The following is a 27,590-nucleotide window of genomic DNA, read 5'->3' on the forward strand; positions in this document are numbered from 1 at the left end:
GATCTTTTATTGAATGTGGTCTGGAGCTAAACTTGGAGAAGAAAACCACGGAAAATCAGAATTTTCTCCCCTTTTGGTACTCACTCATGTCACCCTCACTGGTTACTCATAGTCAGATCCACTGAGGTATTTAATGAAATATTCTCTAAATTTAATGTTGTTTTACCAAGTCTCAAGGAAAGAAAAAATGCTGCTGATCCCTGTAATCTCTTTTCTCCAGAGCCACGTTAAATCCCAATTTCCAGCCTTGAACAGGTGAGAGATTTAAATCAGTTGCAGGTGACAGATAAAAGCTGTTCCAAACTCAACTTTTGGCCATGCAGAACTTTGGCAAAGTGCAGTTCTTTGAGGAAATGGAAAACTGGCAAGAAAGGAATCAGAAATTCAATCTCATTAATGGATTTTTAGACAAAATAAATAATTTTCCACATGGGGAAAATCCATCCATCCATCCACGATGGGGGATTCTGGATTTTAACCTAAATGTCAGTTTGGGCTGTGAAAGGAATAATGCACTTTCCATTCTGTGTTTTCTCCTCGCATATCCTTCCCTCCAGTGGTACTTCCCAGGTTTATCATGTTCATCAGGGATTATTTTCTTTCTGAAATCATGGCAGTTGTGTGCTTGGTGGAGTCCCAGACACCTCCAGTCTCCAGCCCTTTACCTCACACCTCCCGTGCCAACTTCATCCCCCGAGCTAAATGATGTTGTGCTTGACTTTTACAAGATCTCAGATAAAGAACTCTGTAATTTCTTATAATTAAAGCCAAATTTGGACTCTGGGTGCAGATAAAGGAAATGTGTGGTGTTTAAAGATCCAGTTTGATGCTGTCAGTGTCACTCCTTGGAGAGATGTCTGTCAGTGTCGTGTAAAATGCATTTTTCTGGGGTGTTCTGTGCTGATAATAACATGCTGGGAGGCAAAAAGTGAAAAAATAGAGGCTTAGCTCAGCAGGGAAGAAAAGGTAAAACTTCCATAACAAATAGCTTTAAATTTGCAGATCTGCAATAATTTTTGAGGGGTTTAATTTATCAAAATATTTACTTCTCCCCCCTTTTTATTTTTAATGTGTCTGCTCGTTTCCTAAAGAAAATTATGATTTTTTTTTTTTTTTTCTTTCTCCCTCCACTTCTTCATTCCCTGGCTTTGACAGGAATTAAATGGTCTCCAGAGGAAAACCTGAGAATGGAGGAGCTCTTTTTTTGCCCTTTTAGCCGAGTTGGATTTCCTCTGTGGCCTTTGGGATCTGACGTGGGGCTGTCAGGTGTTGGGTTGTAGCTTTTCAGCCCTGAACATAAAATACCTTTTCTGCCTGTGCTGGTGGAACTCCCGTGTCCTGAAGATTAACGAGCTCCACAAAAGTGTTTGCAATTATCTAATAGCACCTGAAAATTGCTCACTGAACGACAGCAGGAAGTTCCATTTGCATTCTGTATCTGCTGTTCGATCTTCTAATCCTCCACCGAGCCCGCCAGGAAAAACAATGTTGACAGACTTGAAGTTTATTAAAATCAGGAGTCCGGGATTGCTGCTTCCGACTTTTCCATCACGCCCTGCGAGATTCCGAGCTGCTGGAAGATATTAATTAGTTGAGCCATTGTGTTCCTGGTTGTTTGCTTGAAATGGGTTTTAGTCACAGGTTTTTTATAGCAGCAGCCCTTCCCTCTTGGATTGCCTTCCCTCCCCCAGGAAAGCTGCAGCTCCCTGTTTATAGAAGTTAATCTTCTATGTTGTGACAGTTTCCCCCTTCATTAATGAGAGCTCCTAATTGGGTCTAATGAAACATTTACTCATTCTTCTAGATAATATTATCTGCAAGCACACCAAAGATAAGGCACCGGGAGGAAAATAAGCTTTTGAAAGATTCTGGGTGAGCTGTGAAAGCCGTTTTGGGGCCAATATTTTCTTATTTGATTTGAGGACACCCTCGTGGTGCAGCTGTGTAACCAAGCCCATGGCAAACAACATCCATTATTTATTGGCCTGCTTGGCAAACAAGGACACCTTTGACTGCATCAAATTGGGAGGTCGATTTACCGAGCCTTCCCTCAGCCACAGAGTTGTTTTTTGTAGTTATATTCCCTAAAATTTTCCATTCGGCACGAGGGAAAGTGATAGGAATTTGGGGGAGGGGAGCAGGAGAGAGCTTGGATCTGCAGCAAACTGGCACAAGTGGAATTGTGCCTTTTATTTGCTGTCCAGGTGCTTCAGATCCAGTTACAACCCAGCCTCCCCATAAAGGCAGAGTTTCCTTAAGCTAGCAGCAGATACAGGACAAGGAGAGAAGTTTTGGAAATGTTGGAATGATTCAATTCCCTCCCTTCCTGCAGAGTCACATGGAAATAATTAAAAGCTGCTTGAAAGACATTGAAATGTTATGAAATTCTTGATTGAAACTGGGTTGCTTGAGATATTCCAAGGGTATACATGACCCAGGCCAGGCTGGAGGGGCTTGGAGCAAGTGGAAGGGAGGTGGAACTGGATGAGCTTTAAAGTCCCTTCCAACCCAAACCCTGCCGGAATTCCCAGATAAACACAGTTATTTGCAAAGGATCCAGGAAGGAGGGTGATGACTTGAGGCACAAAAAAGACTCTTCTCATCTTGTTGCCATCACTCGAGCCAGTAGGGATTAAGGAGCCCTCTTGGAGTCAGGAAAACTGGATCCCTGATGGTGCAGGGACACAAGGACGAGGTAATTAGGACCAGGAATGCGCAGCTCTGGAAATTGCAGCCTACTTGGAATTCCAGGAGTCGTGTTAACCCCACACATTGGGGAGGACCTGTTTGTTCATCAGCCTCTAATTGGGAGGCTGAGGGTTTGGCTTTGCTCTCTCAGGTTCCCTCGCTGCTGATTTGTGCTTCTGTTTTGGGCATAACTCCTGTGGAAAGTTGGGATATCTCTGGAATATTCACTCAGGTGGTGCAGCCTGGTCCCGCCCAGGTCATTGCCTGAGTAATGGTTTTCCTGGAGGAAACTCATCTCAGGGATGGACTGAGCCTCATTCCTTCCCTTTTTGTCTTTTGTCTTTTATGGCACTGGAATATCCCAGGAAGGAAGGGATTTCAATTTCTGCAGTGCCAGAGCACTCAGTAAGAGCCGTGTTGTGTACTTCAAGTGCTGCTTTGGCTATTTCGTTATGAAAACCTAATTTTTATTATAATTGAATGCTAATTCATTTCTTCAAAACAGAATTCTGATGATCTTTTGCTGTTTATTCTCCACAGATCCTTCTGCTTAATCCTTCTGTAGATCCTGGGCTGCAGCTAGAAGAAATCTGGACCATCCTATGGAAAACACTGTTGGAAGTCCACAGGGAGCAGAGGTAAGCTGTGACTTTGGAATATCTCCTGAAATATGTCCATAAAGCCAGGATTTAATAAGCAGATCTTTAGCAGGAGGGTTAAATTCACAATAAAATTCACAACTCCTGAAATTCTGTTGTTTGCTTGGCTGGCAAAACCACCTCCACTGGAAAAGGAAAAATACAATCCCAAAACCCAGGGAAAAGAGGGAAATTCCTTGATTTCTCTGCTGTGGTGCTGAGCACCATTTTCAGCTTGGGCAGGGTGTGCCTGGAAATTTGGAAGGAATGCCTTTGGCTCTGGTTTGGCAGGAGCCTCCACTCCAGCTTGTTTGTCCTGCTGGGAATTTGCATGGGAGGAGCGAGGCTGATTGTGCTTTTTAATATCAGAGCCAGGCTCTGGGGTCACTGGAATTTGCCACAATTCCCTGTGTTTGTCTGGAGGTGTGGAAATCTAAATATCAAGCGGAGCAAAATGTTCAGCTCTTCTCTCTCTAAAGCCTTGGCACAGCACCCAGGGGGGGCCTAAATAAATGTATTTTTGGGTATTTGCATCTCATCCTTCTGAACTTTCCACCCTGCCCTTCTCCAAAACCTCTGGGCCATCCCCAGGCATCTTCCTTAGCATTCCCTTGGGATGCACTTGAAAAAAGAAATAAATTGAATTTACACTTCGAATTTTCGATGCTGTGTCCATGTAAAGTGCACTTAAAATTCAGATGATGAGGCTTGTCTGAAGTTAAATTTCTTTGTCTCAGGTGAGGGGTTGCTTGTTGGTGTTAAAATTGAGATTTCTCTGCATTTTGCTTCTTGGTGCTGTTGATTCCAGGCTGTTTTGAGTCGGATCTGAAGGACCTCAATTTCCCTGTTGATTTTTAGGAGTCCTTTCAAGGAATTTTTAAGATTCCCATTGCTCAGGAGGACAAATGGATGAAAGAAAAAACGTGAACTTGAATTTTTTTGGAAGCCCAAGCCCTTTGTGAGGGATTCTGGCCAGCAGAAGGCACCACCAGCTCAGCTTTGTGCTGCTCAGCAGTGCCGGCTCGCCGGCATTCCCGGCTGGATTTCCAAGCTTCCAGCAGGGTTTCACAGGAAACCGATCGTTCTGCATGCTCAAATTTTCAGGATTCCCACTCAAAAATGTGTTCCCTTGCTTTTCCAGGCCTGAAGAGTCTGGATTTCCATGTGCAGTGACAGGCAGGATGGTGTTGTTCCGTCAGGCGCTGGCCGGAGCCGTTCTCCCGTTCCTCATCCTCTCAGGAAATTGGGTTTCAGCTGAGAACATCAACTTCTACAACGTGAGGCCTCCCCTAGACCGTAAGTAGGCATTTTTATGGAGTTCTAGCCTTTGCTAGAATTCTGTGTGGAATTCTAGCTTAAGTTTTTAATTATTTGCCACATCCTTCCAGTCCTTCGGGTTTCAGGTGTTTGTCTCCCATTTGCCTCCACAGAAACTTTAAAAGAAGTATTCTGCTTCTCACCCCACAGCCCTTCATCCCTAATATTTGACGAGTTGGCTGAATGGGAATAAATCACCTGCACTGCTAAATTAAAGAGTGCACGAGGACTTGGACATTTTAAGGGCTTTTCTTAGCTTTTTTTCTGTCTCCCTGCAGAGGAAATTCTGCAGTGGCTTGCTCGTAAATAACCCAGAACAGGTGGTTTTGGTCTTTTATCTTGTTGGGGGTTTTGTAAGGGGGAGGAATAGGTGTTGCTGGATGCAATTAATTCAGTCTGAAGGTAATTAAAAACCTCGTGGGACCTGTGAAGCCAGCTGGCACTAATGGCATCATTTTTTTTTTTTTTTTTTTTGCCTCTTATCTGGCATCACCGGTGTTTCGTGCCTTCATTTGCATAATGTGCATCATTAAAACAGCCAGGATATAATAGCTGGGTATAATACGTGCCCCTAATGAACCCTGCACCTTCAAATAATTCCTTTCAATAGTGGAAATGAGGTTTTCAAAGAGTCCTCTGGATCCCTTTGTTTAAAGGATCCAACTTCTCCTTCTGAGTGGGAGATCAGGCTCTGGAGCTGCTTTGGAAACGCAGCTTTTCCATCAAAGGAAAACAGGGATTTGTGTTTGCTGTGCAAAGCTCCATGAGGAGGAAGATAAACTCTTCCCTCTTTCCTGCTTTTCCCACCACTACTTCAATTTTGGATTTTGGGAAGGAAAACACGAGGATATATTTTAATTCAGGCGTAGGGGGAAAAAAAAGGTCTCTGCAAAACTTGTTTTATTTGTCTGCCAGTGAAAAGATGTAAATAGATGTAATTTATTTTTGTAAACATATGCAGGTGGAAGCATTATTTTGAATATTTTAATCTTTTTTTTTTTCTCAATGCTTTCCAAGCCACTCCATTCCCAAACAGCTTCAAGTGCTTCACCTGTGACAACGCAGTGGACAACTACAACTGCAACAGATGGGCTGAGGATAGGTGGTGTCCTGAAAGTAAGGCTGAACTAAGGAGATCCTTTGTGATATTTAAACCTGGCTTCTCCCTGACTCACCCCCTTGTACAAGTCTGGCTGATTCATGGGATTCATGTGCCAGCACAGTGGTGCCCTGAGTTTTCTGGCTGAGTCAGATAATTTCTGCTGACGTGACAATTTTGACCATTCTGGACTGTAAAGCAGCAGTGAAAAATTCTTTCTCTCTGTCTCTCTCAATTTGATATCCTTTATAACAATAAAATGTTAATATACAAACAGATTTCTGAACACTAGAGCAACATTAATTAGCCATATGTGTTTCTCTGTGTGTATTTATAATGATGTGCTTCCCAGGAGTTAATTTGAAAGATGTTCTTTAAAAAACCTGAAGAATTTAAAACTGAAATTAAAACTGTTAAAAACCTGAAGAATTTCTTGGATACCATCCCAAAATTCAGTGGTTCCTTGTGAGCAGCAGGACCTGCTTGACTGGGGATCACACCTGTGTGAGAGGAGGATAAAACCCAGAAAAGAATGGAAATGTTTCCTCATTTTTCTTCCCGGTGACATTCTCAGTAATGGTGGGAAAGGGGAAGAAGCAAAGCAGAGGAATGAGGAAACAAATGTGAAACCAAGCAGGAACGTGCTGCCAAAAAGAACTGAAAATAAATGTGTAGATTATGGTGCTAATTAGTAATTTAAATAAAAGCAGCCTTTCTGGAGGCTTGAAGGGTCAGTTAAGACTTCACACTAATTAATTTCTTGCTGAATGCTCTTTTGATCAAGTTGCAAACGGTTTTGTGCAGCCGTTTTCGGGGAATGTTTTCCTTGATTGTGTGTAGTTTTAAAACCCTGTTCCAAAGGCTTCATTTCTGGCAATAAACATCCTAAATTTTCTGCTGTAGGCACTCAGTACTGCCTGACAGTTCACCTCTTCACGGCCCACGGGGAGAGCACCTCGGTCACCAAGAAATGTGCCACTGGCGAGGAATGTCACCTGGTCGGGTGCCACCGCCATGGGGACAGCGGGCACACGGTAAGCGCTGCTCCTGCCCTACTCCTGCCCTACTCCTGCCCTACTCCTGGTGCAGGGGGAGCCCCTGGGGCCGGAGCTGTGCATTCCAGGACTCGTTTTTCCTGCCGAGCTCAGGAGGATGTGCCAAGAGCCGCTCCGCAGTGGGGAACAATCAAATTGCTGCAAGAGAAGCAGGACCAAGCCCTCCTTCCTCCTTCCCTGCTCCTGCTGGGTGGGACAGGATGACAATGACTCCCAGGAGAACTCCTGGGCTTTTTGGGGTGTTCCCAGGGCTTGGAGCTCGGGATTTGAGCTCTCAGGGAGGTTGTGCAAGACTCTGTTTGCCATGGGCTTAAGCGAGGCACAGCTAAGGTTTTGTTCCATGGGAAAAAGCCCAAACTGGTGTCTCCTCCCAGCCTGGGGATGATGGGGAAAAGTTTAATCTTAATAATCAAGCACGGCCCATCAGAGTGTTATTTTCTGCTGTTAAATTTTATCCACTAATTCCTTAATAGGAATATGTGAAGATTAGTTCTGTTATTTTTAACGTGAACCATTTCAGACACCAAAAACAAAGCAGGCAGCATCCATGTTAAATGTAAGAGCATCTCTGTGTTTTCTGCAGAAAATTCCAGTGATTCCAAGAGGTTTTGAGGGAGTAAAACGACTCTGCATCCTTCCTTCTGCTGCATTTCCATAGAATTACAAAATCCCAGCCTGGTTTGCGTTGGAAGGGACCTTAAAGCTCATCTAGTTCCAACCCCCAGCCATGGGCAGGGATTTTATCTTTAAAAAGTTGTTGTGCCTTTGGATTAGATAAGAATTGGCATTTTATTCATTTATTCTCTGGGCTTTTCTAGTAAAGTGGTCACGTAAAGAGAATTGGGTTTGTATTCTCTCCTGGCAGTCAGCTGTGTCAGTGCTTTGGTGGCCCTGGAGAGTGGAAAATAAAGTGGATTCAGCACGTGGAGCTGCACTGAGCACAAGACCTTGAGGGGAAAACTGAGTGGGAGCAAAGTTTTTAGAGTCAGGATTTTCCAGCTTGAAACAGCTGAGACCTGAAAGGTTCCAGTGGATGTTTTTAATTTGTGCGTTGGAAGGGGAAGCTCTGTGACATCCCACCTCAGCTTGGGGACACCCCACGGGATGAGTTACTCCAGGAAAACTGCACTCCTGATTTGGAGATTGGATTCACAGATAGATTTGATTTTAGGGTGATTTTTAGCATCTCTGCTCCACCTGCTGCCCTGGGCCAGGCTGCTGCGGAGTCTGTTTAGCTCAACTTTGCACCATTCAATGCACGTTTTTCTGTTAAAGCCTCTCTGAATCAATCAGCCCCAAATCAATCACCCCTGAATTAATTAATTCCCCCTTTTCCCCACCAGGAATGTGTTTCCTGCTGTGAAGGCATGATCTGCAACGTGGAGATCCCCACCAACGCCACCAACGCGGTGTTTGCTGTCCTGCAGGCCCGCAGGACGGCCGGGGGCAGCCGCGGGGTGCCCAGCGTGGCACTGCTGGTGGCAGTGGTGACAATGGCACTGTCCTGACACCCTCAGACAGAGCTGCTGGGACAGTCCCTGGGCCAGGAACCTCCAGGATCTCCAAGGAGAAGTCGCTGATGCTCCTTAACCACAGCGAAGTTAAGGGCACGGTAGAAAGGCACATCCTGAACTCCTTGGATGTTTTAGTGCGAATCCTTCCCCACCAGGATTGAAAATAAACCCCAAACTGTGGATGGGGCAGTGGGGTGGACTCTCTAAGCTTTAATGCCCTGTTTTCTGAGGGAAATGCACATTTGCTTGGCATGGTTTTGGTTTTTGGGACAGAACTGTGACAATCATGACCGAAAGGAGCTTTGGATGGGCGACGTGGCCAGGTGGAAACTGGATTGAAAGCTTTTATTTGCATAAAGGACATGGAGTTTCTTGTTTTATCAAGGTGTGTTTAAGCTTATCTTGATTTCATAAACACCTCTGGTTTTCATAGAGGACAAGGATGAGATTTCTTTTTTTCTGCTTGATCGGAGCTCTCATTTCTCCCGGCAATAAGACAAAATTCTATCTTTTCTTTCTGTAAAATGTCTCATCCTCCCATTTTAAAGTGGTGGGAAATGTAGAATTCCTACATTTGGAGCACCTAGAGCAGAATTCCTGATCCTCCAGCCCGAAGGGATTTTTTTCCTTGCAATTGAGTCTCACCTCAGAATATCAGAAAAATATCGTTTTTGTGATATTGGGGTATCACAACTTGGAAATCACAGCTATGGTCAAGCAGCTTCATGATCCTAAAAATTCCATGTGGGCACTTGGAATAAAAAAGGAGGGAATTCTGCTGTGTTCTCTCTTGATTTTGCACAGGTTTCTCCCAGGAGTGTTACTGTCCTGATGGATGTTTTTCAGGAAGGATGGATCACTAAAAGTGACTGAAAAAAGAGATTTGGAACTGTTCCCTGAAAAATTCGAGTAACAACCAATTTGGGTCCTTTTACATCAATATTGTCTTAATTATTTGCTATTTTATGCCACTTATTAGATTTTAGTTGTAAAACAGGTTTTGAAATATTTCCAGGCTTGTTGACATTCCAGAATTGCCTCCACAATATTCTTAGGATGTGAGAAGGTGTCTGAATTCTGTCTGTGGTTTCTGGATGGGCGATGGCCCAGCTACAAAACTTGGATGGGAAAGCTTTTTCCTTGCCAAGGGAGGATGGGTCTTGATGTCTGAGTTAAGGTTTCCCAAGCTCTGGATTCTCATGGCTGTGGCTGTGCCATCCAACAGGGCTGGAATTCTGCTCTGGAGCCAGGCTGGGAGAGCTGGGAATGGTCACCTGGAGAAGGGAAGGACACAGGGAGAGCTCCGAGCCCCTTGCAGGGCCTAAAGGGGCTCCAGGAGAGCTGCAGAGGGACTGGGGACAAGGCCTGGAGGGCCAGGACACAGGGAATGGCTTCCCAGTGCCAGAGGGCAGGGCTGGATGGGAGATTGGGAATTGGGAATTGCTGGCTGGGAGGGTGGGGAGGGGCTGGGCTGGAATTGCCAGAGCAGCTGTGGCTGCCCCTGGATCCCTGGCAGTGCCCAAGGCCAGGCTGGAGCAGCCTGGGATAGTGGGAGGTGTCCCTGGATGAACTGGGTGAGCTTTAAAGTCCTTCCCAACCCAAACCATTCCATGATTCTCTGATGATCCTATAATTAACATCATCCTCCTGCTCCTTGAAGGATTTTTCCTTATGAAAGGATTTTTTTTCTAGTGGGAAAACCATTCCAGCTTTCTCTCTGCTCCATGGGGAATTCCTGGATCAGGTGGAAGTTGTTTCCCACCTTTTGGGCTATCGGATTTTTCCTGCTTCTGCCTCTAAGCACAAATCTCTCTCAAATCCAATTTCTGGGAATAATTATTGCTATTTCAATGAGGCCTCCAAGTGCCTCATGGTCTTACAGGAGTTCCTGGCAATAATTTACAATAATCTGAGTGCTGAGGGTTTTTATGTTGGAAATGCCATTCCAGAGCTTTTGGGAATGGTAAGGAGACCCTAAAAAACTGATGGGCAGAGGGAATTGGCTGCACCAACCAAAAAAAAAGGACATTTTAGGAGGGAAAATCCCTGGGATTTTGCCTTGGTTGAGTGATTTTTCCACCCCCTCACTGGAAAGTGAAGAAATCTTAAAATGAAGATTTTAAACCTCAGAAAACATCTCTGCTTTTGGGAAAGAATTGTTTGGGATAAACCCCAAGAAACCAATGGAAGATCCAAGGGTGCAGCTTGGCCGTGGGGAAGGATTTGATGTTGGATTTCATTTTTTAAAAGAAGAGAATTCCCAGAGTGGAGAATATTCGGGATGAGTTGTAATCACCTGGATGCATCAATACCTTCGTTACTGCAAGGTTTGGGATTGTTTTTAGTGGGGAATTGAATATGCAAATGCTGTTAATGCAATGCACAAACAGGCACTTGGTAGAAGAAATAGGGAATTTAAGAGGGAATATCCATTTTTCCCTTTTGCTTCGTCTTTTTTTATGGAAAACCCTGCTTGGATTTGATGTTCAATGCTGGTTTTGTAGGGAAAACAAAGATTCCTGAGGGGAGAGAGAAGAGTATTAAAATTCACTGTATTTTTGGCAGGATGAATGACTGCACAGAAATCCGACCTTGATTTGTGGCAGAACTTTCCTATTAAATCTTTTCAGGTATCAGCTGAATTTTCTTTTCAGGTATCAGCTGAATTTTCTCTTCAGATCTCACTTCAAAAAGTATTATTTGATTTGATAACACTGGTTTTCTGTGATATCTTTATCTCAGTTTGGGTTCACAGATGTTACAATTTAAATATCTTCAATTTTTCATTTGATAAAACCAATTTTCTGTGACATCTTTATTTCAATTTGGTTTCGCAGATATTGCAATTTAAATATCTTCATCTTCTCTCGTGATAAAACCGATTTTCTGTGATACCTTTATCTCAGTTTGGGTTCACAGATGTTATAATTTAAATATCTTCAATTTCCCGTTTGATAAAACCAATTTTCTGTGATGTTTTATCTCAATTTAGGTCCACAGATAGTGTAATTTAAATATCTTCATTTTTTCTTGTGATAAAATCAATTTTCAGTGACGTTTTATCTCAGTTTAGGTCCACAAATGTTGTAATTTAAAGATCTTCAACTTTTCATTGCCTAAATTTACTCCCAAACCTTTGGGAATGATGTTTCTGTAAGTCCATCCATTTTTGAAGCTGAAAATAATTCTGAAAGAATGGCAAACCCATCCATTTGTGCAGTTCAGTGTATTTTTTATGATATATATGTGTGTGGAATATGATTTTTATTTACCTTGCACTGGACAGTCTGTAGAAAGTTTCTTTTTAGAGCTGAAATCCTGACAAAATTCCTCATTATTCAGTGTTTGGATGTTTTCTCATTGCTGTGGAAGTGGTTGAATTCTTCTCCAGAAATGGCACTTTTAATAAAAAACATTCGAATATTTCCTGGTGGAGAGCATTTGTGGTGATTTTCAATTTAATTCAAAATTTACATTAAATTAAATTCGTAATTTAAATTAAATTCTGCCCTGGCTTCGGCATAATTTAAATTTCATCTTCTTTGCCTTATCCCAGCAATATTTTTGGGAATATTTACCTTCTCTTTTTGAGGGTAATTTATCCTGATGGGATTCGCTGTGCCCAGAGATACTAAAAAAGGACTTGAAGAAAACTGAATTTTATTTGCATTTTTGAAACTCGGAATCATCGCTGGAATAATTTTCATTGGAGTTTTGTAGTGGTTTAATGGAAATAAAATGGAAATCTCGTTTATTCTGCTGGTGGCATCGAGGAGAGGCAGAAAAAGCAGCTGCAAGGTTGGAGGAGAGAGTGGAAAAAGAGAAAATAAATATTCATCTATTTCTATTTTAATATTCGTGTTTAATATCCATAATTCTTTGAGACTGTTTGAAAAGGAAGTGATTTAAGGGTTTATAGGTCACCTCACAAAGTTTGTTTGGGATCATTTATCCCAGTTTTAGTGTTGGTTGTTGGGGATTCTTATTTCTGGATTTTGTGAGGGGAGTTGGGATCTTTATTTTTATCTTTTTTTTAAGTTTTCCATAGATTTTATATTTTTTTATTTCTGGATGGTGTCATTGGTTGGGGTGTTTATAATTTATATTGATTTTGGATAATTAAATGTTTTTAATAATTTATTTTTGATTTTTTTTTAAATTTTTGACTTCTTGTAGTTTTGAATTTGTGTGGATTTTTAAAAATTTTTGCATTAATTTTTTTTTTTTTTTTTGAAAAAAATTTTTTGGGTGGATTTTAAACATTTTTTATCTTTTTTTCCCCTTTCCTTTTTTTTACCGTGTTGGTTTGTTTGTTTTTTTTTTTTTAATTTTGGTTTTGCCTTCTTTTTTCTCCGTTTCCTTCCCTTTTCCCCCCTTTTTGGGTTGGTTTTAAGCTCATTTTCTGTTGAACATCCCAGTGAGGAGCAGTGGGGAGATCCAATATCCATAAATATCCAGGGCATCCAAAAACCTTGGAAAACACAAAACCTCTGCCGGGAAGAGACTTTCCAAGAGGCTCCAAATCCATCTGGGAATTACAGCTGACCTGGGAATGGTGTCAGGCACAGGGTTGGGATAACCTTGTTTCCTACAGTGCTTTTGCCAGGTATTTTAATTTTCTTCTCTTTTTAAGGACAAAAATAACAATAATAATATAGTAATAATAATGTAGTAGTGATAATATAATAATAATAATATAAAAATAATAAAAACCAAAACATAAATAGAAATATAAACATAAATATAGATATAAATATAGATAGATATAAATGTAAATATAAATATAGATATAAATATAAATATAGACATAAATATAAATATGTAGATATATATTAAAATAGAAATAATATTAAAATACAATAAATATAATATAATAATATAAACATAAGCACAAATATAAACATAAGTATAAATATGAATATAAATATAGATATAAATATAGACATAAGTATAGATATAGATATAAATATAAATAATATAAAAATACAATAAATATGATATAGTATAATAATATCAACATAAGCATAAATATAAATATGAATACAAATATAGATATGCATATAAATATAGATATAAATATAGATAAAGATATAAATATAAATGTAAATATAAATGTATATAAAATATAAATATAGGCATAAATATAGATATAGATACATAAATACCGATATAGATATAAACATAAATAATATAGAAACACAATAAATATGATAATAATATAATATAAACATAAACATAAGTATAGATATAGCTATAAATATAAATATAAATAATATAAAGATACAATAAATATGACATATTATAGTATAATAATAAAAATAATATCAACATAAGCATAAATATAAATATGAATATAAATATAGATATGCATATAGGTATAGATATATATAAATATAAATAATATAAAAATACAATAAATATAATAATATCAACATGAGCATAAATATAAATATAAGTATAAATATAAATATTAATCTAAATATAGATATAGTCAATAGTATATATAGATATAAATATAAATATAAATAATATAAAAATACAATAAATATGATAGAATAGAATAAAAATAAAAATAACAATAAAAAAAAATTTTCTGGACTTGATGCAGATCAGGAGGACTCGCCCATGGAAATCCGTAAGATCCAATATCCATAAGATTTTTGGATAATCAAGCCATAAATGAACTTTGCAGTCCTCAGCAATGGAGAAAATACAGAATTATTCTTCCAACTCTTCCTTTTTTCCCCCGTTCCTGAGTTCCCGTAACCTGGGGGGGGATGTGCCTTTCGCAGGACCTGGCTTGGCTGTGTCCCCTGGGAAGTTCTGGAATGTTCCAGAGTTGGGAATTCAGCGCTCTGGCTGACGCAGGCCCGTGCTGGGCGCAGAGGGGGATGGGCCAGGAGGAATCTGCTCACGCTGGCAGCAAAGCAGATTTGTGGGAAATTCCCCATGGAGAACGTTTCCTTGATGAGTTTTCCTGGGACATCACTCCTGCAGCCCGTGGAAGTTGTGAGGAAGAAGGAATTCCTGGAATCGATGGGTTTCTCTTTGTCCTTGGGTCTGAGCTGAACATTGTTGGGTTTATTGGTTTGGGGGTTTTTTTTGCAGTTTGTTTCTTGGGGGTTTTTTGGGTTTTTTTGGAGAGTTCCTGGGAAGTTTTTTTTGCGTGGTTTGTGGTGGGTTTTGCCTTTTTTTTTTTTTTTTTTTTTTGGGAAAGAATTGTTTTACACTGATGGAGAAAGTGGGGCATGAATGCAAAGAGATGAGAGAAATTAGATGAAATCCTGTTCACGCCTCACTTCCCTCTTCTTAAAGGTGCTGGGATATATTTGGGACAAGAAGAAGCGGGGAGAATGTTTGAAAAAAGCAATTAAATATGCAAAAAATTCGGATTCATTTCTAGATAAGACACCAACGTCAGAAATGAAAGATACAACAAAATGAGTGTTGTATTTTACGCCGGGAAAGCCAATTTTAGCCCTGTGAGTCACTTCACACTTCTGGAAGTTGGAGGCTCAGGATTTAGGCACGGATTAATTGTTCCTTTAGGACTTTCCCTACCTGGATTGGGATAATGCAAATCCCAGCCCGATTTTTGGGATCATTTGGGGATCCGGGCTGGCTCTCATCTGTGCCTCGACACTTCCTCAAGTTTGGTTAAAAAATTCCAAATCCTCACGAAAAGCCCATTTGCTTGATGGATTTTTGGTGACCATCACTGACCAGCTTTAATTTTAGTTTCTAATCGTCTCCGAGGAAATGTTCTGCTGCTTTCTGCTCGAGGAAATTGAAAGAATAAACTGTTTAAAAAAAATTGTGATTTCACACCACCCCGCCAGGATATCGAGGCTTGGAAGCCTCTGTGACTTTTTAAACCCCAAATTGTCCTTTGCTGTTCGCACTTTGTTAGAATTTTATTCGAATTTTATTCGATTTTTATCATTATTTTATTAAAAATTTATCGGAATTTTATCGGAATTTTATCAGAATTTCCTTGGAATTTCCTTGGAATTCCATGCCTGCTGCAGGCCAGTTTCAAAGGGCCACTCAAACCCAATTTTGGCTTTTCTTTGGTGTTTCCCTGTTTGTTGCCGGCTGCTTTTCCATGGTTGTCATCCTTGTGGAAAACTGGGGAATGCCAGAGAATTCCAGACTGGGTTGGGCTGGAAGGGGCCCTGAAGCTCGGATTTCCATGGGATCCATCCATTTGTATGCGTGGATTCATTATTCTGGGATGGCTGGACTTGCCCTAACTGGAATTATCCAGTGTTTATGGATTTAAGGTTGGAATATTGCTCTCGATCCATCCATGGGGAGACAAATGAAATGAAATGAAATGAAACAGATTCTTCTGTCCAGCCAGCAAATCCTGGGGCTGATCCAGGCCGGAAAGTTTGGCAAATCCAGGTCTAAAAATCTGGCTAATCCAGGTTTAAAAGTTTTTCTGATCCAGGTCTAAAAGTTTGATCCAGGCTTAAAACTTTGACTGATCCAGGTTTAAAAGTTTGGCTAATCCAGGTCTAAAAGTTTGACTAATCCAGGTTTAAAAGTTTCATCCAGGTTTAAAGGTTTGATCCAGGTTTAAAAGTTTGACACATCTAGGTTTAAAAATTTCATCCAGGCTTAAACGTTTGACTGATCCAGGTTTAAAAGTTTGGCTGATCCAGGCTTAAAAGTTTGACAAACCCAGGTTTAAAATTTCATCCGGGTTTAAAAATTTGGCTGATCCAGGTTTAAAATTTGGCTAATCCGTTTAAAAGTTTCATCCAGGTTTAAAAGTTGGGCTGATCCAGGTTTAAAAGTTTGACAAATCCAGGTTTAAAAGTTTCATCCAGGTTTAAAAGTTTCATCCAGGTTTAAAAGTTCAGCTAATCCAGGTTTAAAAGTTTGACTGATCTAGGTTTAAAAATTTCACAAATCCAGGTTTAAAAATTTGATCCAGGTTTAAAAGTTCAGCTAATCCAGGTTTAAAAATTTGACTGATCCAGGTCTGAAAGTTTGGCTGATCCAGGTTTAGAAGTCCGACTAACCCAGGTTTAGAAGTTTCTCAATTTATATTAAGCTTCTTTCAGGTCAGTCAGGGAATTCAAATAAAAAATCTCCAGAAAAATACTGGATGCACAGTTTTGCATCGAAGGTTGGCCTTGTGGCCTATAAATTAAACTTGAGAGGTCTGTGGGCTTCGAAGGAGAACTGAATATAAAATTTTTAATGGGAAGAAGGAAGATTATTTTTGTTAGGCTCAAGTTAGACCTAAAGTGGTCGCTCTTGAAGGAAATCAAGGGATGTGTGGGGCAGAAAAGGTGGAAGGTGTCCCTGCCGTGGCAGAGGTGGAATGGGATGGGTTTAAGGTCCTTTCCAACCCGAACCATCCTGGGATTCTTTTTATCCTGAGCCAAATCATCTCCTGGAGCATCAGGAGAGCTGCAACACTCTGGGGAGCTTGGTTTCCTCCTGAAAAATAATCTAAAATAAATGCGGGAAAAAAGGGAAATCCTGCTGGAAAAGGAGGATTGGGAATGTGGAAGAATGGGGAGAGAAGGAGCAAGGAAGGGTGGGGAGCTGGCGGTGTCTGAGCTGTCCCTGCACAGCCTGGGGAGAGGGAGGCTCTGGAAAATTACTGCGAAATTGGGAATTACCGTGAGGGAGTGAAGGCAAAACATGTGAGGGAACTCGACTTGAGGAAATGTTCCTTAAAGCCAGTGGTGGGGACTGAAAATGCCCAGGGATTCATCCTGGAATTCCAGGGTGGGAACTGGATGTGAAACCTGAAACTGTTTTGGCTGGGACAGGGCGAGAAGAGTTCGGGGAAGGTGGGAGTTTGTAGGTCCCAGTTGTGACTGGGATCTGAGTGTGCACCTCCCAGTTTGGGATCTGAGTGTGCCCATCCCAGTTTGGGATCTGAGTGTGCCCATCCCAGCTGTGACTGGGATCTGAGTGTGCCCATCCCAGTTTGGGGTCTGAGTGTGCCCATCCCAGCTGTAACTGGGATCTGAGTGTGCCCATCCCAGTTTGGGATCTGAGTGTGCCCATCCCAGTTGTAACTGGGATCTGAGTGTGCCCATCCCAGTTTGGGGTCTGAGTGTGCCCATCCCAGCTGTGACTGGGATCTGAGTGTGCACCTCCCAGCTGTGACTGGGATCTGAGTGTGCACCTCCCAGCTGTAACTGGGATCTGAGTGTGCCCATCCCAGCTGTAACTGGGATCTGAGTGTGCCCATCCCAGTTTGGGATCTGAGTGTGCCCATCCCAGTTGTAACTGGGATCTGAGTGTGCCCATCCCAGTTTGGGGTCTGAGTGTGCCCATCCCAGCTGTGACTGGGATCTGAGTGTGCACCTCCCAGCTGTGACTGGGATCTGAGTGTGCCCATCCCAGTTGTAACTGGGATCTGAGTGTGCCCATCCCAGTTTGGGATCTGAGTGTGCCCATCCCAGCTGTGACTGGGATCTGAGTGTGCCCATCCCGGTTTGGGATCTGAGTGTGCCCATCCCAGTTGTAACTGGGATCTGAGTGTGCCCATCCCAGCTGTAACTGGGATCTGAGTGTGCCCATCCCAGTTGTAACTGGGATCTGAGTGTGCCCATCCCAGCTGTAACTGGGATCTGAGTGTGCCCATCCCAGCTGTGACTGGGATCTGAGTGTGCCCATCCCAGTTGTAACTGGGATCTGAGTGTGCCCATCCCGGTTTGGGATCTGAGTGTGCCCATCCCGGCTGTGACTGGGATCTGAGTGTGCCCATCCCAGTTACGCTGACACGCACAGCTGGTGATGCTTCCAGAGACACCTTAATTCCAGAAAATGCTTTATCCAGAGGGAATTCCCCTCTCCAGCAGGACGCTGGCACTGCAGGGGAACAGGACAATTTTCCATCTGTCAGCAGCCCATCCAAAGCTGTCATTATCCCTGAGCTTCCCTGTCACTGCTCTGGAATTTGCTGTCCTGAGGCAGGGAATTTCAGAGCTCCCTGATGTGACCCCCGGCCCTGGCTGCCATTCAGCCCCGTCAATCTCTGCCCTGAATCCAGCACGGGGAGATGATTTTGGAGATAGGAAAAGTGCCTGGATTTCAGTGGATTTGGGGTTTTTTTTGTTACTTTTCTGGTGAAAAAAAAGTAGTTTGTATTAACTTTTTGGAGAAGGATATCTGTGGTTTGGATAAAAGAATAATCTGATGGATAAAAGTGATGGATGGATGCATAATTAATAGATTAATTTTTTTCAGGCCTTATTATAAATGAAATAAATTATATTTACGCCTTTCATCCTACAGAAGGAATTTAGGGACAACTTTGACTCATGGAATCACAGTGGTTTGGGGCAGAAGGGACTTTAAGGATCGTCCTATTGGAAGATTCACCTTCTGTTATCCCAGGTTGTTCCCAACACTTCCAGGGATGGGGCAGCTCCAGCTGCTCTGGGCAACCCATTAATGCAAGAATAATTAAATAATTAAATATTTATTTAATAGCTATTTCAGATTTCTTCTAGGATTTCTTACAGGCTCCAAGAGAGCCCTGTGTCTCTTGGGAGCACAACACTTCCCTCATAACCTCATCCTTGCCATCAGCTCAGAGCAGATTTTGCCGTGTCCCAAACTGCCTGAGGTGTTGGCAGCCCTGTTATCCATCTTTCCTTGGAAAAGCAGCTTCCATAAATATCCAGGCTGCTGCCAAAATGGAGCCTAAACACCATTCTAGGGATCTCTCATCCCAGAGCAGCTCCATCCCTCTGCCCTCCCCACGAGCTGCTGTGGGACTGATGGAGGGTCCAGAACTCTCCGTGTCTTCATTCCTGCACCACATTCCTGTGTGTTGATTGATTATTCCAATATTTTATCTTTTTTTTTACCTTGGGATGAGACTGGAGGCACTTTTGAAGCCCGACAGAAATCCCTGCAGGCTCTTTTCGGGCTCCTTTTAGGCTCTTTTAAATCTCTTTACAGGCCCTTTTCCAGCTCATTTTAGGCTAGATTCAGGCTCTTTTTGGGCTCTTTTTGGGCTCTTTTCAGGTTCTCTTCAGGCTCTTTTCAGCCCTTTCTAGGCTCTTTTTAGGTTCTTTTCAGGCCCTTTTTAGCTCTTTCCAGGCTCTTTCCAGGCTCTTTTCAGGCCTTTCTAGGTCATTTTAAGGCTCTTTTTTTAGGCTCTTTTTAGGCTCTTTTCAGGTTCTCTTCATGCTCTCTTCAGCCCTTTCTAGGCCCTTTTTAGGCTCTTTTCAGACCTTTCCAGACTCTTTTTAGTCTCTTTTTAGGCTCTTTCCAGGCTCCTTTTAGGCCCTTTCCAGGCTCTTTCCAGGCTTTTTAAAGTCACTTTTCTGGCTCTTTTTAGGTTCTATGGGCTCCTTTTCCCACATCCCGAGCCGTATATTCAACAAGGACACGTGGGCTTTATCCTGCTTTTTTCCCTGGCCAAAAGCTGGAGGCCAACATCTCTCAAAAAGGGAAGGATTAATGTGGGGCCTCAGGCTAAAAACTCTCAGGTTTCCTTCTCCCTCACAAAATGAAGCAAAAGGATCCATCTGCCAAAAAAGTCCCCAAACTTCAGAAAATAGACTGGGAGGGTTGTAAGGAAAACCACTTTGGAGGGAAAAAAAAATCTGTTTTTGCTGTATTCTCGTGGCTTCCTTTGGTTTTTCACTCAGAAGTGCCTCTACAGGTAGAAGAATAAATTAAAATAGACTATTTTTTAAAAAAATCCCATTTGTTTGTCCAAACTGCAAATCCTGGTGTTCTTTTGTGCCACTTTTATGGGATTTTATTAGGGATTTTTGGTCGCTTTAACCAGATTTCACCAGAGCTGATGACATCAAACCTAATCTTGCCCTGATGTCCAGATCCAGCTGTTTAAATCCCCGATACTCCCAAGGATTAAGCAGTAATTAGACCTCTGGAAAAGCTTCTCCTCACAAAGATTTTGGGGAAAAAACCCCTAAAATGAGTGGCTTGATTGCTTGGGTAATTTTAATTCTTCTCCTGCAGCTGCACTGTGTAATTCTGTCTGTATTTGCTCTCTCTAAAGTAATATTTGTGTGTCAGAGGGGATGGATTAGAAGGCAACAAGTCTGGTTTAATTAACGATTAATTAATGTCGTTTTAAGTTATAAATGTTAAAAACATTCGTAAAGAATAACGTTAAAATGTTAATACTGGATTATATATAACATTGAAATAAGTAGATAAATAAAACTAGAAAACACTTTACATCTAAGAACATAAAATACATTTATCAAACAAATATAAAATAGATAAATAATCTATAAATAAATAAAAATGTTTAAAATGTTAATAAATATTCATATTATTAAGCCAGGGGCTACGATAAGCTGACGTGTTCGTCATCCCAGCCAGTTTTGTGTAACTCCTGGCATTAAAAATTTAAATTCTGGCACATTGAAGTCCCAAAATATCCTTTGTGAACTAGAGAAGGGAGGAGGTGGCTAAAATTCTCCTCACTTTCAATAACAAACAGGGTTGGATTTTGAAGTTGCTGCAGTTTGTATTTTACAATAACCTTTAAAAACCCCCCAAAATTACCAAATCCACCTTTCCAGTCTGGTCCATGCTATGTAAATCAGGGGGAAAACTGGAAGTGTTGCCCAGAGAGAGTAAAAATCAGCATAATTTCGATGAATCCCCGTGGTTTTATTGCTGAAGCTGCCAGAGGTGCGTTAAGGAGCAGATTTTGGAGAGGTTTAAGCTGATGATTAATCCTGCCCGGGTTCAAAGGGGACAACCAGCAGGAACATGAAATTCCTGGCAAATAAACCCAGAGCAATTTGTCTCACGTGAAAAGCTTGGCCTCTTTCCTCCTGCCTCTGATTGTCCCCAGCTTGATGCAACAACATGAGTTTCACCCCAAAATCCAGTAAAATCTGCCAGGAAGGGGAGGAATTTAAATATTTTGGATTTTTTTTCCTGGTCTAACCCAAGGTCAAGCAGTGCTGGGGAAGCTCTGGGATGATCCCGAGGGATGGCAGAGCTGGATGTCACGCTGCTCCTGGGAAATGCAGCTCCAAAGTGCACGGCAATTACATCAAATTTGCTCAACTTTTCCCCCCGTATCTGCTGAAATCCAAGAGAGCAGGAATGTGCCGTCGGACATCGGGATGATGGAACCCTCGATAGGCCTCAATGGCTCTGTGTTTCCTGCCTGGATCCCCTCACTATTCCCATTGTTAGCTTGGACTCAATAAATCCACGGAGGTAGAGCCCATGGAAGGCTGGTTGTGTGGAGGGAATTGTGTTTTTCCTGCTGCCCAGCCACTCCGAATCCATGTTTTTCGTTCTAATTAGAGATACTTTAATTTTCCTGTGGTTTGTTTGGTATGCTGTAATGCCTTTAAAAGCCTCAAACCTGCTCTTGGTGAGGAGGGGTGATCCCAAGGCTGCTGATTTCCCAAAGTGGTGTAACCCTAGCGTTGAACACTGATAGGGGGCAACAATGGTGTTATTCATGGGCTTCAGAGGCTGAAAATGAGTTTAAAGAGGCTGAAAATGATTAAAGGGGCTGCCCTGCTGGCTTGGAGGAAATCAGGGCTGGGCTGTGCTCCACTAATATATAGGAAAGGGGATTTTGGGGGGGAAAAATGGCATTTTTCATTCCAGGGAAGCAAGATGCACTGCTGGCTGTTAAGCAGTTCCCTAAGTGAAAATCAGACACATTAAATACATTTCTGTGTTTAATAGCATGCTGGACCAATGTGTATTGGAGTTAATCCTTGGTGCTTCCAAGCAGCTTTTCCCTCCACCCCTTCCCATTTGGGATCTGATTCTTTGGGATGCCACAGCCAAAGGTGCTGATTTCACTCTGGATGATGACACCACCTCTGCCTTCTGTGAAATCCAGGCTGCATCCTGAAGGTATGATTTCCAAAAATCCATGGGAATGACAATTTCCTTTCTGTTTGCAGAACTGGGGCTCAACCACCCGGAGGAAGGGGAGGGCCTGAACCCCTTCCCTGTGGAATTCCTTGCCACGGGAAGTCTGTGTTTAGTTAAGACCAGGTTTGCACAGGCTCTGGCTTTGGTTTGCTCAGAGCCTAATTTATGATAATTTATAATAATTTATAATATAAAGGGAAGAATAAAAAATCCTCTTTGACAGTTCATTGGAAATTACGAGGAGGTTTTTGGATTAAAGGCTTTTCAACACTCACCAAAACCTTCACCTCTAAATCAGTTCAGGCTGAGGGAAGGATTTTTTGATTTGCAGGTGCTGCAAAGGAGAGCAGTGACGGGTTTGATTATGGGACAACCTCTCCTACAATGCCCTTCCACTTGAGGCCCAGGAAAATAGGACTGACTCCTAAATCTTGCAGGAATACTTCCAGAAATCCCCCCATCAATATCACATCACCCATGAATCATTTTGCATGAGCAAATTGCTCTCGAAGGCATTTTGTTTCACGTTCCCCCACCCCCCTCCACTTTCTGCCATCAATCTTAAAGACAGGGATCTCTTCCCAGCCTTTCAGATTAACAAGATAAATCAGTCACTAATGTGTTGGGAAAACAAGTTAGAACTCCCAAACGCTGCTTGGAGTGTCCTGCATCCCTGGAAGAGGGCTGGGACTGCTGATCCTTGTAAAGTTGTTCCTGTCTGGTTTGAGGAGTTTTTGCTGCACTGGCAGTGTCCAAGGCCAGGTTGGAGCAGCCTGGGATAGTGGAAGGTGGGGAATGGGATGGGCTTTAAAGTCCTTTCCAACCCATTCTATGATTCTCTTGTGAACAGGCTGAATGGATTGTTCCTTGTCAACTTTTAAGGAACTTCCCCTGTGATTCTGTCAGGAAATGTCCGTGGGTTGAAGAGCTCCCACCCTTTGGACCTTTCTCTGATGTCGTGAGGTTTGAGCTCTGCTCTTTCTTGTTGCTCCCTTTGATGTTGTTCCTTCTCTGCTGGTTAAGCCCCTTTCTCTCTGTCTCTCTCCTTCCTGGCCTCTCCTAAATCCATGGTGTGGGAGGATGGGGGTGTCTGCAGGGCAGAAGGCTCTGGGAAGCAGGACAGGGAGGTGAAACACAGGGAAGAGCAGGAGGAAAATTGTGAGGCTGAAGGAATTGGGGAAGCACTGGAGATCAGGATCGCCAGAGCCTTTCTCCCCCTCTGATGAGTCTGTTCCAGCGGCCAGCTGGACTGAATTGGATTGAATCCCAACCTGAAACCATGCTGGAAACATGGAATGGTTTGGATTGGGAAAGGACCTTAAAGCCCATCCCATTCCATGGATCCCTTCCACTGTCCCAGGCTGCTCCAAGCCCCAATGTCCAACCCAGCCTTGGACACTGCCAGGGATCCAGGGGCAGCCCCAGCTGCTCTGGAAAGCTGTGCCAGGGAGATATATACATTTAAACCTGTGAGAATCCCACCTGAATCCAATTCCCGTTTGGATTGGACCATGGAAGAGGGGTTTCATAGCATTCCCATTCCTGATTGAAATCCTTGGCTCTCCCCTTCCTGAGCCACAGCTGCTGCTGTTTGCCAGAGAATTCATTTGCCTTGAACAGGGAGTTTTTTCAGCTGTTCTGTTTTCCATGAAACGAAGTCATCTCGGTGATGAAAAATCTTCTGGGATGAAAATAGTCCGGAGAAAATGAGTTTCCACGGTGCTATTTTAGGAACAGAATCATTCAAGTGGCAGCTAATGAGCTTGAAAATGTGCCAAAAGAATTATCAGCAGGAAAAAAGGTGAGAAGGGTTTGGCTCCCACAAGTTTCCACTTCCAGGGAAGCAATAAATCACATTCACCATTGGAGATTTGTAGCGAAGATTCGAAAAAAAAAAATTAAATCTGAATTTTTAATACTCCAGGAAGAACCACAAAAGCCCATTTTGATTTTTTTTAGGATATCTGTGCATCCCAATTAAAAAAAAATGTGGAAAGCCGCACTTTTGCGAGGGAAAGGGCTGGATTTCAGTGGGGTTGTGCAGGTCGGGAGCGTTCTGAGTTGCCCAGTTACTATCAGGGAGTGTTTGTGGGAGATCTCATCTCACATTCCTCCCTGCTCCTGTGGATCCCTGCTTCTCCCAGGTGAGGGATTTATCTCTACACTGATGCAATTTTCCAGCTGCTCTGGTTTCTGTGAGGAGCAGACAGCTCGGCTCCGTGCCTGGGACACGAAAGGGTCCTGGGGAGGGAACGGAGAGAGGAAGTTGTGTTTCTCCTTCCTTGTAAATCCTTCCAAATATTGCCTGCCCCCCTGGCAGATGAGAGGGTTCCTTGGAACAGCTGCAATGCCACAACTCCCGTTGGAAAATTCCCTAGGAATTGCTGTTAATTTAGGGGAAAAAAGAAGTGAAGTTGGGGTTATGTTATAAATATAGTTCATGTATTATATAATATTCTATGTATACAAGGCATGGAGGGACAGGACACAGGGAATGGCTTCCCTCTGCCAGAGCGCAGGGATGGATGGGATATTGGGAAGGAATTCCTGGCTGGGAGGGTGGGGAGGTTGCCCAGAGAAGCTGTGGCTGCCCCTGGATCCCTGGAAGTGTCCCAGGCCACGTTGGACAGGGCTGGGAGCAGCCTGGGATAGTGGGAGGTGTCCCATGGCAGGGGGTGGGATGGGATGGGATTTAAGATCCCTTTGAACCCAAACCAGTCTGGAATTCGGTTCAGAACTGCTTCCAGACCTGGGCTTGCAGCAAGGACCGAGCTGAACACTTAAATGAATGTTGCAGCTTTCCCCTCCAGCCTGGTTTGATGTCAGTGCCAGGAGCCAAAGGGACCTGCAGGGCATGGCTGTGGCTCAGCAGGGACCCTGGGATTGGGAATGAGGAGCACACTGGACATGTTCTCCCAATCCTGGGGCCGAGTGAGGACAAGGGAATGGCCAAGGAATCTGGGATGGAGCCCTGCTGGTGAAGCTCCTGGCAGGTAACTCAGCTCTGATTGCATCACTTAAATCACAGAACCTTTTAGGTTGGAAAAGCCCTCTGAGGCCACCACTGCCCATGTCCCCCAGTGCCACATCCACAGGGCTCTGAAATCCCCGCAGGGATGGGGACTCTGCCCCTTCTGGGTCACTGACACCGAATTTGTATCCCAGAAACTCTCTGCTCATCCCAAAAAACCACGGGAACAGCAGGAAGAAAACACAGCTGGGCTTCCAGAGCCCTGCCACAGTCAGTTCTCACCACAAGAGCGAAATAACTGCAACAAATCTGTCCAGGCCATCTTTGCCTTCAAAATTCCCAATGCTTCTCTCATCCTCTCTCATAAAGATTTCTTTTCAGCCAGCTTGGGAGCAGCTTAAAGGAAAATTGAAGAAACCAAGATGGGATCTGGGAGTGACATCTCTTCATGAGACTTCTCAGGCTCCCAGACTTTCTCATTAACTCACAGCAAACACAGACATCCAAAATCACACCGAGATTTTCTCCCCTAGCCCATAAATAGTCTGTGCTTAGGGTCCCCCACATGGTCTCCATCTTCTTGGCTTCTTCCCAAAGCAGCTTCTCTTGGCACGCTGCAGCTGATGGGAATGATCTCGTAGGAGGAACAAAGTGCATTTTTTTCCTAAAGGAAATAATAAATCTGCTGTGCGCTCTCGAAGCAAGCTGACATCATCAGCAAGGGGGGTTTTCATGTATTTGGAGAAGGTAGGAAGAACACAGATGTCAGCTTGGACCATTCACATCTTAACTCCAAAGGATTTTCCCAATGGATTTTCCTCTTTTTTTTTTGTTTATTTTCTTTTTTTTTTTTAACTAAGCTCAGAAAAAAAAAAAATTAATTAATTAATTAACAATTTAAAAAATTAAAAAATAAAAAATTTAATTCCTGGATGGAGTTTAATTACAGGGAAAAAAATAGAGATATTTGTTATTTTATTTTCACAGAATCCCGGGATGGTTTGGGGTGGAAGGGATATTAAAGCTCATCCCATTCCACCCCCTGCCACGCCTTCCTCTATCCCAGGGTACTCCAAGCGCCATCCAACCTGGCCTTGGACACTTCCAGGGATGAAACATCCACAGCTGGAGTTGAGGCGAAATGAATTTTAATGCTGGAGTACTCCAATGCCAGGTGGAAAGAGGAAAAATAGCAAGAAATCCTCAAAAATTGTCAAAAGCCCCTTAGGAGCTTTCCCATATTTGCATTTTTATGCCAATCCCAGAGGAAGAGTGAATGGAATATGGAGCCATCGGCTTCATTCCCAATTTTCCACCAGAAATTCCCCAAAGCCTCCAAGCCAAGCCCTCCTTGGGCTCCTCACTGGTTTTCACTCTTGGAATTAAAGCGCTGCTGCTCCTGGCAGATAATCAGAGGGAAACAGGGTCTCTTTCATTCCTCTCATTTGTCTCCCTTCCTTTGGCAAAAAGAAATAAGATTGTGGAAAAAAATTAACCCCTTTTTACATCACTGGTTCCCTTTTAAAAACTTCTTTATTCCATGTTTTTTTCCAGCTGCTGCTGATCCAGAAGCGCTCCTTCTGCGGAGCATTTTTCATCCAGCAAGAAGGCTCACGGCCATAGTTTCTATGCTCAGTCCCTGCCTCTGGAATTTTCTTCCTGGCCAAGGAAGCAGGAAAAGCACCCCGTGAGTTGTTTGCTGAAATCTTGTTCTCGATGGGCACATTAAAAGGGGAGTTTATAAATTGTGGGGTGTTGTTCCAACAGACCACACACCTCAAAACCTCCAACCCCGTCCAGCCTGGCCTTGAACATTTCCACATTCCCACATCTTCTTTGGCCAACTTGGAATTGTTTCTCCATGTTCTGTGCCCTTGAAATATTCCTGTTTTTCCCCTCCAGCTTTCCTTCACCTGCCTGTCTTTCCTACCTCACTCTTCCCTGGAATATTTCCTTGTTTATTTGAGGTATTAATTGTTTTTTAATTGAACTAGAGATGTGTTTTGTTCTATCAATTTCCTCTCACAGGCATGTCCAAGAGGAATCCTGTTTGGGAATTATCATGGAAAACTAAGGGATGTGCTGAATTCCTTTTATTTTTGAGGTGCTTTGCTGGTTGAGGTGTTAAACTGGATGGAATTAGGATTGAGAATTAATCAGATTTTTCCCTCTGTTTGAATAATTCTCGAACCAGGAAGCCTGGAGTGAAATGAGAGACACAGGAACTCCCAGTCTATCCCGTTCTTCCTAAAACACTGGGATTGAATAACCTGTTCCCAGTTTTACTACTGGGAAAGCACTCAGATGCTGGAGACCAGCAACACCACAGATTTTCTCTTTTCTTCCCTCTGCAGGACTGGAAAATTCAGTCTTTAAACTGCTCCTTCTGGCTCCGAGCATCTGCTGAGGGTTATTAAAAGTTGTTAATTATGT

The 27,590-nt window shown here is 42.7% G+C and overlaps 1 protein-coding gene across 3 annotated transcripts in view; it reads left to right on the top strand.

Moving 5' to 3' along the window:
• Window positions 1-8,691, top strand: part of LYPD6B (LY6/PLAUR domain containing 6B) — a 44,504-nt gene extending 35,813 nt beyond the window's left edge. The window contains exons 1-6 of one of the 3 annotated variants that reach the window (XM_048309116.1): window positions 2,838-2,920; window positions 3,229-3,326; window positions 4,468-4,622; window positions 5,661-5,759; window positions 6,646-6,776; window positions 8,141-8,691. In XM_048309116.1, coding sequence (XP_048165073.1) covers window positions 4,508-4,622; window positions 5,661-5,759; window positions 6,646-6,776; window positions 8,141-8,305 — 510 coding nt within the window. In that variant the 5' untranslated portion in view covers window positions 2,838-2,920; window positions 3,229-3,326; window positions 4,468-4,507 and the 3' untranslated portion in view covers window positions 8,306-8,691. Of the gene's footprint in view, window positions 1-2,837; window positions 2,921-2,949; window positions 3,094-3,228; window positions 3,327-4,467; window positions 4,623-5,660; window positions 5,760-6,645; window positions 6,777-8,140 lie in introns of those variants that run through there. The other 2 variants (XM_048309114.1, XM_048309115.1) reach the window with 2 other exon arrangements.
• Window positions 8,692-27,590: the final 18,899 nt, after the last annotated feature.

The sequence above is a fragment of the Corvus hawaiiensis genome, chromosome 7 (genome assembly GCF_020740725.1).
Source record: "Corvus hawaiiensis isolate bCorHaw1 chromosome 7, bCorHaw1.pri.cur, whole genome shotgun sequence".
NCBI classification, from domain to species: domain Eukaryota; kingdom Metazoa; phylum Chordata; class Aves; order Passeriformes; family Corvidae; genus Corvus; species Corvus hawaiiensis.